Genomic DNA, 15,580 nt, shown 5'->3' with positions numbered 1-15,580 from the left:
AATGATCTCATCTTTTCTTACTAGGGTAACCATTATAAAAATGTTTTCGATCTATATGAAAAGATTGCTTGTCTTGAACCTAGAAGTAGGCCAGCCAACAGTAGGCGACAGGAGCATTCTCTTCTCTCACTTAAGCTTTTACAATCTGATCACCTCTTCCACCGCTGTTTTACCTTAGTTGCCAAGCAACTCAACACAAAGTGATTAAATATAGCAGTCAAATACCTTGTAATATCTATAGCTTTCCTGCTTTTAATTAATCCTGATTTTATTTTTAATTGTTCTCCTTATATTTAATCTTGTAAGTGCTCTCAAATTCTTTTTGACTCCAGGATATATAGAGAATAGATTGTGTGTATGTGTGTGTGTGTGTGTGTGTGTGTGTGTGTGTGTGTGTGTATGGTAAACAACCATACCTTTTACATTTGTTTATCGCCTGATAGCATTATTTTTTAATGTTTTGTATCTTGTCTTCCCAACCTGCTTCTAAGCTCTTGAAGGCAGGAAATCATCTCTAACTTTCAAAACTAACCTTAAAGGACTGCTTTGAAAGTTAAATAAATAGACATAGGAAACAGAGTTGTATTTGGCATGAAGGAAGCGCTAATGTTCGCAGCATTATGTTTTATTATGTAGCACAGTAGACTGTTCAATAGAACATGTATTACCTACAGGAGGGGTTAGGTAGGAAAAGATTTTTCTATTCCCTAATACCTAAAAATAATTGAGGTTTGGACATTTCTATTTCAACTCAGAGCCAAAGGAGTTGAAATGTTAACTGCTTTCTAAATATATCTAATGTTTGGGAAAATCCAGATGTGACCTGTTCCATCCAAATATTAGGTAATGCTGGGATATAATTCTGGAGGAGAAAGCAACTTCAAAAAAAATCTTTAGGCTAAGTAGCGGATTACTAAATGGAGAAGCTATGAAAAACATTAATTTCTTCCCAAGGAGACTCAAGAGTTAGGTGCCCAGAAAGAGAAACTTCCTAAAAAAAAGAAAGAAGAAAAAAGAAAAAGAAACTTCCTTTTTATATATAACATGTTCCTGAATCTACTGTTTGTCAGTCTTGAAAATCATTTTGTGTCTTCTAACATGTTAGCTGTAGGCTACTAGCCTGTGGTGAGAAAAATGCCTTCCATTTGTATCTCCTTTGACATATATGCACTCACCTTCATGATCATTATTTCATTTAATCCATTTAAATCAACCATCAAGGTAGGGTATTGATAAAAATGGTCATTGTTATAAATTCTTAAGCATAGATATGATGTAATAATTCACTATTTATGCCAGCTTTGATATGCAGCCTCTTTTCTTTGTTCTATAGCCTATTTTAATTCAGTGCATAATCTTATTCTTCAAATTCAGAGTTTTTTCTACCATCAAATACACATTTGTTGGCTCCTTATATACCCTATGCTAGAAGTAAAAGAGATAAAAAGGAAAGCCTGCTTAGTGAATGATCCTTGCCCTTGAGGAACCTGAATTCTTTTGATGAGTGCTAAAAGAAATATTCATTAAATACAGGCCCAAAGTTAATGCATGCTCAAGTGTATGACTGAGATTGTATTATAGATGTCCAGAGAAGGGAGGGATCAGTTTACCCTGACCTACCTAAGGGAAATTTGGTGGAGAATGTGAGATTTCAGTTTATTCTTTTTTATTTTATTTTTTTTTTGCGGTATGTGGGCCTCTCACTGTTGTGGCCTCTCCCGTTGTGGAGCACAGGCTCTGGACGCGCAGGCTCAGCGGCCATAGCTCATGGGCCCAGCCGCTCCGCGGCATGTGGGATCTTCCCGGACTGGGGCACGAACCCGTGTGCCCTGCATGGGCAGGCGGACTCTGAACCACTGCGCCACCAGGGAAGCCCTCAGTTTATTCTTAAAGGGTGAGTAGGATTTGGAAACATAGGGGAGGAATCTGGTAAGGTATTTCAGGTAGGGAAGAGTCTGAACAAAGATATGGCCTTTGGAGAACAGAGAGAGGAGTGATTTCACATAGAGAAGGTGGTTTGGAGGCGGAAGGAGAGAATAGCGCTGGCTATCTAAGGTGATCTCTGATTGAACTGGGATATTGTATGAGTTTGTATTTTTTTAGCATAAGGAAAAAAAGGTTAAAAATATTTTAAGGGGCTTCCCTGGTGGCGCAGTGGTTGAGAGTCTGCCTGCCGATGCAGGGGACACAGGTTCGAGCCCCGGTCTGAGAGGATCCCACATGCCGCGGAGCAACTAGGCCCGTGAGCCACAACTACTGAGCCTGCGCGTCTGGAGCCTGTGCTCTGCAACAAGAGAGGCCGCGATAGTGAGAGGCCCGCGCACTGCGATGAAGAGCGGCCCCCCCTTGCCGCAACTAGAGAAAGCCCTCACACAGTAATGAAGACCCAACACAGCCAAAATAAATACATACATAAATAAATAAGTAAAAAAAAAAATTTTTTTAACTCTCTTAAACTGAGTTACCTTCTAAAGGTATGGCACCTATTTCCCCAAACCATCATTATAATGGAATTTAACTATATATAAAGATATGTGTTATAATAGACAGTATAAAGCTATACAATAAGGATGTAGATATATTTATAAATAGATAGAGTTATTACTGAGTAATGGAGAGAACTATGGGGATTTCTTGTACAGTGTGAGTTGAGAAGGATTCTTACAGCCCAAATTATTACCCACTTCTCTAATGTGTAATACATACCCAATCTAATAAGTTTAGCCTGATTAGGAAGCTTACAAAAAGGACAGGTGTCCATCTTCTAGTTTTTCAAGCCAAGTATTTGTATTAAGCAGACGTCTGTTTAGTAACTGAAATAAACCAAATACCAATCTTAAGTGGATACCTTTTTAACTTTAAGGGAGAAAACCCCAAGAGAATTTAAGAAAAAGGCCATTTAAGATGCGGCTAACGTCTCAGGGAATGAGCAGATTCTGCTTAGAATAACTGATGGTCGTTTTGGGATGAACTAGTATAGTGAATTATGACTGGTAAGATTATATGCAGTGTGTATGCCGGATGGTGCTTCACTCTCACCCGCAGTAGAATGAGGTTTAATAAACTTCTGGGTAAAGATAACTGTTTAACAAATTACTTGGTATTGAAAATAGTTGCAGATTTAATGGTCTTTTTTTAAAAAGGGTACATAAAAATGTTCCCACAAAAGAACAGTTCAAATAAAGGTGTTCTTGAATCAAAAACTTTATGGAAGTGATCATCAAAAATGTCATGTACTCTGTCAATATTACATGAACTCTGACGCCTGTCTTAGGATTGTAGACCTTGGCTTTCATGTAGCAGAGAGCCATTATTGATTTTGGAACATAGAGTGTTATGCAAATTCTTTATAAGTGTGGCACTACCACAGAAGAAGTTTCTGCTGGCATAGCCATAAATGGGTTGCAGCAAATTCAAAATTTTTTTAGAATCTTTATATTTTTACTTCAAAAGTCATGTGAATTTTGTTGTTCTTTATAATATATCTATGTTTGTTTTTTTTGTAAATATTATGTTTCAAGTTATTGAACAAAATTGACTAATCAAAAGGATATGCTGTATTTGTCTTTTTTGTGTGAGTGGGCTTAGGATATCTTACCTGCTATATTTTAGCAGTACCTTATCTAGCTCAGCTTTTTAAGGACAGCACTTGAATATAGCTGCAAAGTAATTTCACTTGGCTTCCTGCCCCAGAGGAATTAAAAAGCATGGGCATCCTTGCTTAGGTTATCATCTTTATGAAGATTTCTACCTCTATCTTTATATAAAGCAGGCATTGGTTTTGAATGAAGGAATACTGTTGTATACTATGAGCTCAGTATCAGAATACATGATTTTTAAAAATTTAATCTCAGTAGTTCAAGAAACAAATAATTGAGCTGAATAACTGAAGGTCCTTGTTTATAGATTTGAAATTCAGAAGTGAAATTTCATTACTTTTTGAATGTTGCAAACAAAAAGATTTAATACATTTGTTAGAATCAAATGATTATAATGTGCCCATATTTTTGTACTCAGTAGAAGATAAAACAATAAACATTTACTGAATGCATGTTGTGTGGCAGGTACTGTGCTAGATAATGAGAGGGCGGAGGGAGGGGGAGAGAGAGAAAGAAAGGGAGAACACTTGTTTCCTGTCTTTGGGGGCCTCGTAATCTAAGAGTATAATACATGTAAAATATAACTGCCATATCGCACAGTAAATACTACAATAGAGATAGCACCTAAGATACATTTGGGTCAGTGTGGATTAACCAACCAATTTAGCTTCAGTGCCATAGAGAAAGCTTCTGAGAGTGGAATATGCTTACGCTGAAACTTAATAAATTGGGAGAGTTCTCAGGGTGGAAATGTGGGAAAAGGGCATTCCAGGCAGAGGAAACAGTGTAAAATCTTCAGGAAATTGCAGAGAGCATGGTTTAACTAAAGTGAAGGTGCATGCTAGATAGTGTTGAGAGATGACTCTTGGCCGTAGGCAGCTTCATTTTGTATACAATCCTAAGGAGTTTGAACGTCATTCTGTAATTTTTGGAGGATCATTGAAAAGTATTGAGTATGATCAGAATGATTCTCATTTTAGCAAGATTTTAGCTTTTGAAGTAGCTTAGAGGATAAATCAGGAATCGCAGGTTATGGCCCCAGGCAAGAGAAGCAGTTAGGATGTCATTGCTGTAGTCTAAATGATGAATGTGAGGGCCGTTAAAGTGGCAGAGGGAATGACAAGAAAAGGATAGATTCCAGATAAGTTAAAGAAACGGAATCAATAACATTTAATGATTGATTGTGGGTAGTGAGAGAGGAGGAAGATAGAAATTCATGTCTGGCGTGAATAATGGGATTAGATGGGTAAATTTCTCACTAGATTTTTGAGAGAAGTTTTACTTTATGTACGTGAATAGCTTCTACAAAATTGGCAAACATGAAGGTAACTTCTGAGTAGGTCATTTCTAAGTTTCTCTTTATTTTTATTTACAGATGCCACTTCAAATGAACAACAAGAGCTTTTCTGTCAGAAGCTGCAGCAGTGTTGCATACTCTTTGATTTCATGGACTCTGTTTCAGACTTGAAGAGCAAAGAAGTTAAAAGAGCAACATTGAATGAACTGGTTGAGTATGTTTCAACTAATCGTGGTGTAATTGTTGAATCAGCGTATTCTGATATAGTAAAAATGGTAAGCCTCTAGACTTAAGTTCCTCAGATTTATATAAATTCAAGTAAGATCTGAGGTGTAATTATGATTTAATGAGACTGATTTTTAATAAATATACAATAATTAATGTGCTCAAAAGAATGTTTTTTTTAAATAGTCCATTTGAAAGATTATCCATCCATTCCAGTGATGGTGTCATTGCTTTATAATAGTTTGGGAATTCAATAGCCACAATGGCTGGTGGCTACCACATTGGATAGTGCATATCTAGAGCTTAGGAGAAAGATATAAGCTCAAGATAATACAGATTGATAGATAATTAACATGCAGCTGAATAGCTGTGGAGAAAGAACATCTAAAGGGGGAAGAAAAGACCAATGAAAAACTATGGGGCTCTCAGCAGTGGATAAGGGAGTCAGGTCTAAAATAAATCTTATTTAGGACATTTTGATATCATATATGTAGATTCTATAACACTGAATTTTAATCAAAACGTGGGACCTTTAAGAAGTTAAATGATGTAAATAAAAGTTTGAAATATCTGCTGTGAAAAGTATTGAAGTAAGGTTGTTTAGGATACTGTTTATTAATTATTTAACCATATTCTCCATCAAACTGTAGAAATTTGTTTCAGACTTGTGGTTTTTGTATTTTGGTGCATAACAAAATACAAAAAATTCATTTGAAATAATTAGAGTCACTGAGTACACAATTTAAGCTTAAATGTTGGTTATAGAAGGTTATAGCAAGTATAATCTAAGCTATAAACTATACAATTTAGTTGCCTTAATTTCTTTCCCTGTGCCTGATATATGTTCTGGGGGAAGAGCAAAATGTGCAGGAAAGTTAAATTTGACCCTAATATACTAGCTGAGTTTTCTTTCATCATATTGTACTAGAAGACCAGTTAAAAGGACTTAGGACATTTTGATTCGTTTTTTCTTTTTAAAAAACAAAATAAAAGCCTTAAGATTTTTTTAAAGATTAGCTCTAGAGAGAACATTAATCAAAATGAAATTAGCTTCCTCAATTCCACAGATAATTAAGAGAGACAGTTTGAGAATATAAGTATTGATTATTGATAGACTTTGTATTTTGTTCTTTGTTTTGTGTTGGTCATTAAAAAATGTTCAGGGGGAAAATGCAATATTTCCACTTTATTGATTTCAAATGGTTTGTATTCAGGAATTTTGAAAATCCTAGGGAAGATATTTTTATCTCTCTAAAGTTGTTGCCTCAGATATTGAAAGTACTCAAATATTTGAGTCAAGTTATTTTGTAATTTTCTATTTACTAATAAATTCTGAGATTTAATTTCTTTCCCCAAGTAAAAAGATGTGTTTGTTTTGTCCTTTTTTTTTTTTTTTTTTAACTTCTGGGTACTTAATTTCTAGATAAGAAGCCAACTCACCCGCTTAGTTCTTTAAAGCTCTTCTGTGTATTTGCTGTATACAGTTAATTTTATTGGTGGCTACAAGGTTTAACTTTTACTACCAACAATAATAAGTATGATTTCAAAGGCAAATTATGCCCTCCTATGGGATATATTTCCTTTTCAAGTTCTATCTGTGACTTTCTGCCACTCTGTGAAATTGATATTTATCAAACTATTTATTGGCTCTGCCTTCATATACTGGCTTTGAGTTCTAGCAAATCAAATTCTGGATTATAACTTTCTAAGTCTTATGGTTATAATAATTGACTGTTAGCAGTTATTTGGATTACCATAGATGCTACTTCATAAGAATGGTTGGGAATTTGCTTGCACCACCAAACAACGCTTGTCTCATCCTCTGTTCCCCAAATAATTTATCTTAAATGACCAACCCCTCAAAATTAGGGCCTTACATGTTTACTAAACCATTTGGTCTGTCAGTCTGTTCATCATTCTTCAACGAATTTTGAGTTGGGCTCACAATCCATCCTTTGCTAGAGAAAAAGGTTATGTAGAAAAAGGATATGTACTTCGGTACTAAGACAGACAATGTGAAAGATGAAGTTATAACCTAAAATGAAGACTCTGAAATGAAGAGTCTCAAAGCATATCCTTATTTCAGAGAGATTAATATTTTTTTTAAAAAAATGCTCAGAGTTAATGAAATACAGTAAATTAAGTCATCATGGGGTATTATAACTATGTCTGTAATGGCAGTGAATAACTATGTCTGTAATGACAGTGAAAGTATTCTACCCCCATCCTCCTCTTTAGCGTGATGTGTATGTGTAAGAGATATTTTACCAAACTCTTGGGTTATAAGGTAAGTAAATGGCTGGGTTAGAATATGGGGGGAGTTGTGGAAAGATGAAAATAATCAAGTTAGGGATAGGGAGAGTTAGGAACTTTATGCTCCGCCCCCCCCCCCCCCCAGTTCCCTCACATCCTCTTTTTTTTTTTTTTTTTTTAAAGCAAAACTTGGAAAGAAAAACTTGTGATTTAAGGAAGAGGAGTCTAGAGGTAATCTGTATGAAGTTTGATATCTATAGAAGTCAGAATTATGGGACAGAGAAAAGAGAGAAACAAATGGCTGCCTTCATATCTTGAAGAGATTTATAGGTTTTGAACTAAGCTTACAGCCACAACTTAACCTTTTTCTTAAATAAAGTTATCTTAAAAATACTTCATTTTGCATTTTTTAATTCCATTAAGCAACAAAAACATATGTTTATTTAGAACATGAATCTAAATTTATTTTTCTTTACAGATCAGTGCTAACATCTTCCGAACTCTTCCTCCAAGTGATAATCCAGATTTTGATCCAGAAGAGGATGAGCCCACACTTGAGGCCTCTTGGCCTCACATACAAGTATGGAACATAACTTTGTATTGACAATTTTTACATTTATGATATTCTGCTGAAATCACAGAACTCTGTTTTAGACCTGAGTGTCTATTTAAAGTACTTGACTTTTTTTTTTTTTTTTTTTTTTTTTTGCGGTATGTGGGCCTCTCACTGTTTTGGCCTCTCCCGTTGTGGAGCACAGGCTCCGGACGCGCAGGCTCAGCAACCATGGCTCACGGGCCTAGCCGCTCTGCGGCATGTGGGATCTTCCTGGACCGGGGCACGAACCCGCGTCCCCTGCACTGGCAGGCGGACTCTCAACCACTGCGCCACCAGGGAAGCCCTAAAGTACTTGACTTTTAATTTGTTTTCTTAACATTTTCTTTTCTCAAAATATTGCTTTTCACTTTTTTTATTGTGGTAAAATACACTTAACATTTACCATTTTTTTTTTTTTTTAACATCTTTATTGGGGTATAATTACTTTACAATGGTGTGTCAGTTTCTCCCCCATAACAAAGTGAATCAGTTATACATATACATATGTTCCCATATCTCTTCCCTCTTGCGTCTCCCTCCCTCCCACCCTCCCTATCCCACCCCTCCAGGCGGTCACAAAGCACCAAGCCAATATCCCTGTGCCATGCGGCTGCTTCCCACTAGCTATCTACCTTACTACGTTTGTTAGTGTGTATATGTCCATGACTCTCTCTCGCTCCGTCACAGCTCACCCTTCCCCCTCCCCATAACCTCAAGTCCGTTCTCCAGTAGGTCTACGTCTTTATTCCTGCCTTACCCCTAGGTTCTTCATGACATTTTTTTTCCTTAAATTCCATATATATGTGTTAGCATACTGTATTTGTCTTTTTCTTTCTGACTTACTTCACTGTGTATGACAGACTCTAGGTCTATCCACCTCATTACAAATAGCTCAATTTCGTTTCTTTTTATGGCTGAGTAATATTCCATTGTGTATATGTGCCACATCTTCTTTATCCATTCATCCGATGATGGGCACTTAGGTTGTTTCCATCTCCGGGCTATTGTAAATAGAGCTGCGATGAACATTTTGGTACATGACTCGTTTTGAATTTCGGTTTTCTCAGGGTATATGCCCAGTAGTGGGATTGCTGGGTCATATGGTAGTTCTATTTGTAGTTTTTTAAGGAACCTCCATACTGTTCTCCATAGTGGCTGAACCAATTCACATTCCCACCAACATTTACCATTTAAACCATTTTAAAGTGTATTCTGTAGCATTAAGTGCATTTTTAATGCTATGCAACCATCACTACTATCTAGTTCCATAACCTTTTCATCACCCCAAATGGAAACCCCCTTGTCATTAACAGTCACTTTCCATTCTCCCACCCCCACAGTCCCTGGCAGCTTTTCATCCACATTCTGTCTCTATGGATTTGGTTGTCCTGGATATTTAATATAAATGGAGTCATATAATATGTGGCCTTTTGTGTTTGGGTTCTTTCACTTAACATTTTCAGGGTTTATCAATATTGTAATGTGTATCAATATGTCATTCCTTTTAATGGCTGAATAATATTCCATTGTATGGACATACCACATTTTGTTTATCCATTAATCAGTAGATGGACATTTGGATGGTTTCTACCTTTTGGGTGTTGTGATTAGAGCTGTTAAGAATGTTACACATTCATGTACAAGTTTTTGTTTAACATCTGTTTCCCATAGATTTTGATATGTTGTGTTTTTGTTTTCATTCATTTCAAAATATTTTCTGATTTCCTCTGTGATTTATTTGGCCCATTAGTTATTTAGGAATGTGTTTAATTTCTACATATTTGTGACTCCCAGATTTCTTTCTGTTACTGATTTATAATTTTATTCCATTGTGGTTGTAGAATATACTTTGAAGTTTTCAATCCTTTTAAATTTATTGAGGCTTCTTTTTATGGTCTAGCATATGGTTTATCATGGAGAATGTTTCATGTGTACTTGAGAAGACCACGTATACTGTTGTTGTTGGGTGGAGTGTTGTGTTGAAATCTCTTAGATCTACTTGGTTGTTTAAGTCTTCTGTTTCTTTGTTGATGTTCTGTCTAGTTCTGTCCATTATTGAAAGTGAGATATTGAAGTCTCCAACTATTGTTGTTGAATTGTCTATTCTCTCTTCAGTTCTGTCAGTTTTTGCTTCAGGAATTTTTGGGGCCCTATTGTTAGCTGCATATGTGTATAATTGTTTTATCTTCCTCTTGGATATGTCCCTTATCATTATAACTCTAATAACAGTTTTTGTGTTAAAGTTCATTTTTTCTGATATTTACTGTCTAACTGCCACTGTCTAACTCTCTTTTGGTTACTGTTTGCATGATATGTCTTTTCCATACATTTACTTCTTATCTGTTTGTTTCTTTGAATCTAAATTGTGTTTTTTGGGAATTCCCTTGTGGTCCAGTGGTTAGGACTCTCCACTTTCACTGCTGAGGGCCTGGGTTCATTCCCTGGTCAGGGAACTAAGATCCTGCAAGCTGCACAGCATGGCAAATAAATAAATAGTGTTTCTTGTAAGCAGCATGTAGTTGGAACCCGTTTTTTGTTTGTTTTTTTCTTTTAATCAATTTTGACTGTCTCTGCCTTTTGAGCAGTATTTAATCCATTTACATTTAATGTAATTACTGATAAGGTAGAATTTATGTCTTCCATTTGGCTGTTTTATGTCTTATATCTTTTTTGTTCCTCTATTCCTCCATTATTACCTTTTGTATTAAATAGGTGTTTTCTAGTGTACCATTTTAATTCGCTTGTTTCTTTAACTATATTTTTTTGAGTTACTGTCTTAGTAGTTACCCTAGGGATTACAATTAGCATCTTAAAACGATCTAGTTTGGTTGAATACTAACTTAATTTTAGTAGTATACAAAATTTTGGTCCAGGATACCTCCATTCCCTCCCCCTTCCTTTGTGGTATTACTGTCATAAAAATTAGATCTTTATGCAGACATAAAATAGCATCTTATTACACTTCACTTTATTGCACTTTGCAGATATTGCATTTTTTACAAATTGAAGGTTTGTGGCAATCCTGTGTTGAACAAGACTATCAGAACCATTTTCCAACAGCATTTGCTTACTTCATGTCTCAGTGTCACATTTTGATAATTCTTGGAATACTTCAGACTTTTACATTGTTATATTTTTTTATGGTGATCAGTGATCTTTGATGTTATTATTGCAAAAAGATGACAACTTCCTGAAGACTCAGATGATGGTTAGCATTTTTTAGCAATAAAGTATTTTTAAATTAAGGTATGTACACTTTTTTTAAACATAATGCTATTGCATACTTAAGAGACTATAGTGTACACATAACTTTTATATGCATTGGGAAACCAAAAAAAATAATGTGACTTGCTTTAGTGCAATATTCGCTTTATTATGGTGGTCTGGAACCAAACCTGCAATATCTCCAAGGTATGCTTATACATTGTACACCCATCAACACAGTTTTGTAATTATTGCTTTATGTGGTTGTCTTGTAAAGCAGGAGAACAAAACAGTTATAAATAAAAGTACATTTATACTGTCTTTTATATTTACCTATGTAGTTACCTTTACCTCTTTATTTCTTCCAGTGGATTCAAGTTATATATGCTGTCCTTTCATTTAAGCCTGAAGGATTCCTTTTAGTATTTCCTGTAAGGCACAATAGTATTTCCTGTTTGTCAGTTGATCTGGGAATCTCTTAATTTTCCCTTCATTTTTGAAGGAGAGTTTTGCTGGATATAGAATTCTTGGCTAACTGCCTTTTTCCTTCAGCACTTTGAAGGTGTCATCCTATTGGTGCTCTGGTGTCCATGGTTTTCTTTTGAGAAGTCAGTTATTAAAAATATTTAGGATCTGATGTATGTGATAAGTTATTTATTACTTGCTGCTTTGAAAATTTTCTTTGTCTTTAACTTTCTGTCTGTTTGATTATGATGTCTCTAGATATGCATCTCTTTGACTATTCTAGTTGGACTTCAGTGAGCTCCACTTAATAGTTCATTGTATAAATTAATACTTTTCATCAAATTTGGGTTGTTTTTAGCTATTTCTTCAGCTATTTTTGTTCATCTTTCTCCTCTCCCTCTGAGACTCCCATTATGTATATCTTCGTATGATTGATGGTATCCCATAGGTCTCTGAAGCTCTGTTCATTTTGTGTTCAATCTTTCTTTCTACACCTCAAACTAGATAATCTCTATTGACCTTTCTTCTGCCAGCTCAAACTGTTTTTCATTGTTTTTTGTGAGACAGCAAATTTACTGAAGTCCTCACTCTGCCATTGCAAAAGTCCATCTCTGTAGCACATTTTTTTAGTTGAGACTGAGGGAGGGATAGTCTTCTTGCCCTAATGTCACTGTGTGACAACTCACTCCTCATAATTATTGGAAAATTGGTAATAAAAATTTATTATATAGATTGGTTCAAGATGGTGGAGTGGAAGGACGTGGTCTCACTCCCTCTTGCAAGAGCACTGGAATCAAAACTAACTGCTGAACAGTCATCGACAGGAAGACACTGGAACTCACCAAAAAAGATACCCCACATCCAAAGACAAAGGAAAAGCCACAATGAGACGGTAGGAGGGGCACAATCACAATAAAATCAAATCCCATAACTGCTGGGTGGGTGACTCACAAATGGGAGAACACTTATACCACAGAAGTCCACCCACTGGAGTGAACGTTCTGAGCCCCACGTCAGGCTTCCCAACCTGGGGGTCCAGCAACGGGAGGAGGAATTCCTAGAGAATCAGACTTTGAAGCCTAGCAAGATTTGATTGCAGGACTTCGACAAGACTAGGGGAAACAGAGACTCCACTCTTGGAGGGCACACACAAAGTAGTGTGTGCATTGGGACCCAGGGGAAGGAGCAGTGACCCCATAGGGGACTGAACCAGACCTACCTGCTAGTGTTGGAGGGTCTTCTGCAGAGGCCGTGGGTGGCTGTGTCTCACCGTGAGGACAAGGACACTGGCAGCAGAAGTTCTCGGAAGTACTCGTTGGCGTGAGCCCTCCCAGTGTCCACCATTAACCCCACCGGAGAGGTAGGCTGGTAGGCTCCAGTGTTGGGTCTCCTCAGACCAAACAACCAACAAGGAGGGAACTCAGCCCTACCCATCAGCAGACAAGCAGATTAAAGTTTTACTGAGCTCTACCCACCGGAGCAACAGCCAGCTCTACCCACCACCAGTCCCTCCCTTCAGGAAACTTGCACAAGCCTCTTAGATAGCCTCATCCACCAGAGGGCAGAAAGCAGAAGCAAGAAGAACTACAATCCTGAAGCTTGTGGGAAAAAACCCACATTCACAGAAAGATAAACAAGATGAAATGGCAGAGGGCCATGTACCAGATGAAGGAAGAAGGTAAAATACCATAAAAACAACTAAATGAAGTGGAGATAGGCAACCTTCCAGAAAAGGAATTCAGAATAATGATAGTGAAGATGATCCAGGACCTCAGAAAAAGAATGGAGGCAAAGATCGAGAAGCTGCAAGAAATGTTTAACAAAGACCTAGAAGAATTGAAGAACAAACACCTAGAAGAATTAAAAAACAAACAAACAGAGATGAACAATACAGTAAGTGAAATGAAAAATACACTACAAGGAATCAATAGCAGAATAACTCAGGCAGAAGAACGGATAAGTGACGTGGAAGACAGAATGGTGGAATTCACTGCTGTGGAACAGACGAAAGATAAAAGAATGAAAAGAAATGAAGACAGCCTACGAGACCTCTGGGACAACATTAAACGCAACAGCATTCGCATTATAGGGGTCCCAGAAGGAGAAGACAGAAAGGACCTGAGAAAATATTTGAAGAGATTGTAGTCTAAAACTTCTCTAACATGGGAAAGGAAATAGCCACCCAAGTCCAGGAAGCACAGAGAGTCCCAGGCAGGACAAACCCAAGGAGAAACGCGCTGAGACACATAGTAATCAAATTGACAAAAATTAAAGGCAAAGAAATATCATTGAAAGCAGCAAGGGAAAAAATGACAAATAACATACAAGGGACCTCCCATAAGGTTAACAGCTGGTTTTTCAGAAGAAACTCTACAAGCCAGAAGGCAGTGGCATGATATATTTAAAGTGATAAAAGGGAAGGGATTTAAAGGGATGAAAGGGAACCTACAACCAAGATTACTCTACCCAGCAAGGATCTCATTCAGATTCAATAGAGAAATCAAAAGCTTTACAGAAAAGCAAAAGCTGGGAGAATTCAGCACCATCAAACGAGCTCTACAACAAATGCAAAAAGAACTTCTTTAAGTGGGAAACACAAGAGAAGAAAAGGACCTACAAAAACAAACCCAAAACAAGAAAATGGTAGTAGTAACATACATATCGATAATTACCATAAACGTGAATGGATTAAGTGCTCCAACCAAAAGACACAGGCTCGCTGAATGCATACAAAAACAAGACCCCATCTATATGCTGTCTACAACGACCCACTTCAGACCTAGGGACACATACAGACTGAAAGTGAGAGGATGGAAAAACATATTCCATGCAAATGGAAATCAAAAGACAGCTGGAGTAGCAATACTCATATCAGATAAAATAGACTTTAAAATAAAGAACGTTATAAGAGATGAGGAAGGACACTACATAATGATCAAGGGATCAATCCAAGAAGACGATATAACAATTATAAATATATATGCACCCAACATAGGAACACCTTAATACACAAGGCAACTGCTAACAGCTCTAAAAGAGGAAATCGACAGTAACACAATAATAGTGGGGGACGTTAACCCCTCACTTACACCAACGGACAGATCATCCAAAACGAAAATTAATAAGGAAACACATGCTTTAAATGACACGGTAGACCAGATAGATTTAATTGATATTTATAGGACATTCCATCCAAAAACAGCAGATTACACTTTCTTCTCAAGTGTGCACGGAACATTCTCAAGGATAGATCACATCCTGGGTCACAAATCAAGCTTCAGTAAATTTAAGAAAATTGAAATCATATCAAGCATTTTTTCTGACCACAACGCTATGAGATTAGAAATCAATTACAGAGAAAAAAACGTAAAAAACACAAACACATGGAGACTAAGCAATACGTTACTAAATAACCAAGAGATCACTGAAGAAATCAAAGAGGAAATCAAAAAGTACCTAGAGACAAATGACAACGAAAACACGATGATCCAAAACCTATGGAATGCAGCAAAAGCATTTCTAAGAGGGAAGTTTATATCATTACAAGCCTACCTCAGGAAATAAGAAAAATCTCAAATAAACAATCTAACCTTACACCTAAAGGAACTAGAGAAAGAAGAACAGTCAAAACCCAAAGTTAGTAGAAGGAAAGAAATCATAAAGATCAGAGCAGAAATAAATGAAATAGAAACAAAGAAAACAGTAGCAAACATCAATAAAACTAAAAGCTGGTTCTTTGAGAAGATAAACAAAATTGATAAACCATTAGCCAGACTCATCAATAAAAAGAGGGAGAGGACTCAAAATTAGAAATGAAAAGGGAGAAGTTTCAATAGACACCACAGAAATACAAAGCATCCTAAGAGACTACTGCAAGCAACTCTATGCCAATAAAATGGACAACCAGGATGAAATGGACAAATTCTTAGAAAGGTATAACCT

General features: G+C 36.6%; 1 protein-coding gene across 1 annotated transcript in view; it reads left to right on the top strand.

Annotated features, from left to right (window-relative positions):
• The window catches only part of PPP2R5A (protein phosphatase 2 regulatory subunit B'alpha), a 92,737-nt gene that overhangs the window by 42,990 nt on the left and 34,167 nt on the right, over positions 1-15,580 (top strand). The window contains exons 2-3 of the mRNA XM_082648849.1: positions 4,975-5,171; positions 7,853-7,954. Of these exons, the coding sequence (XP_082504975.1) occupies positions 4,975-5,171; positions 7,853-7,954 (299 nt within the window). The remainder of the gene's footprint in view (positions 1-4,974; positions 5,172-7,852; positions 7,955-15,580) is intronic.

Source organism: Grampus griseus (genome assembly GCF_964374135.1).
Source record: "Grampus griseus genome assembly, chromosome: 1".
Lineage (NCBI taxonomy): Eukaryota > Metazoa > Chordata > Mammalia > Artiodactyla > Delphinidae > Grampus > Grampus griseus.
This window is presented reverse-complemented; position numbering and strand designations above follow the sequence as displayed.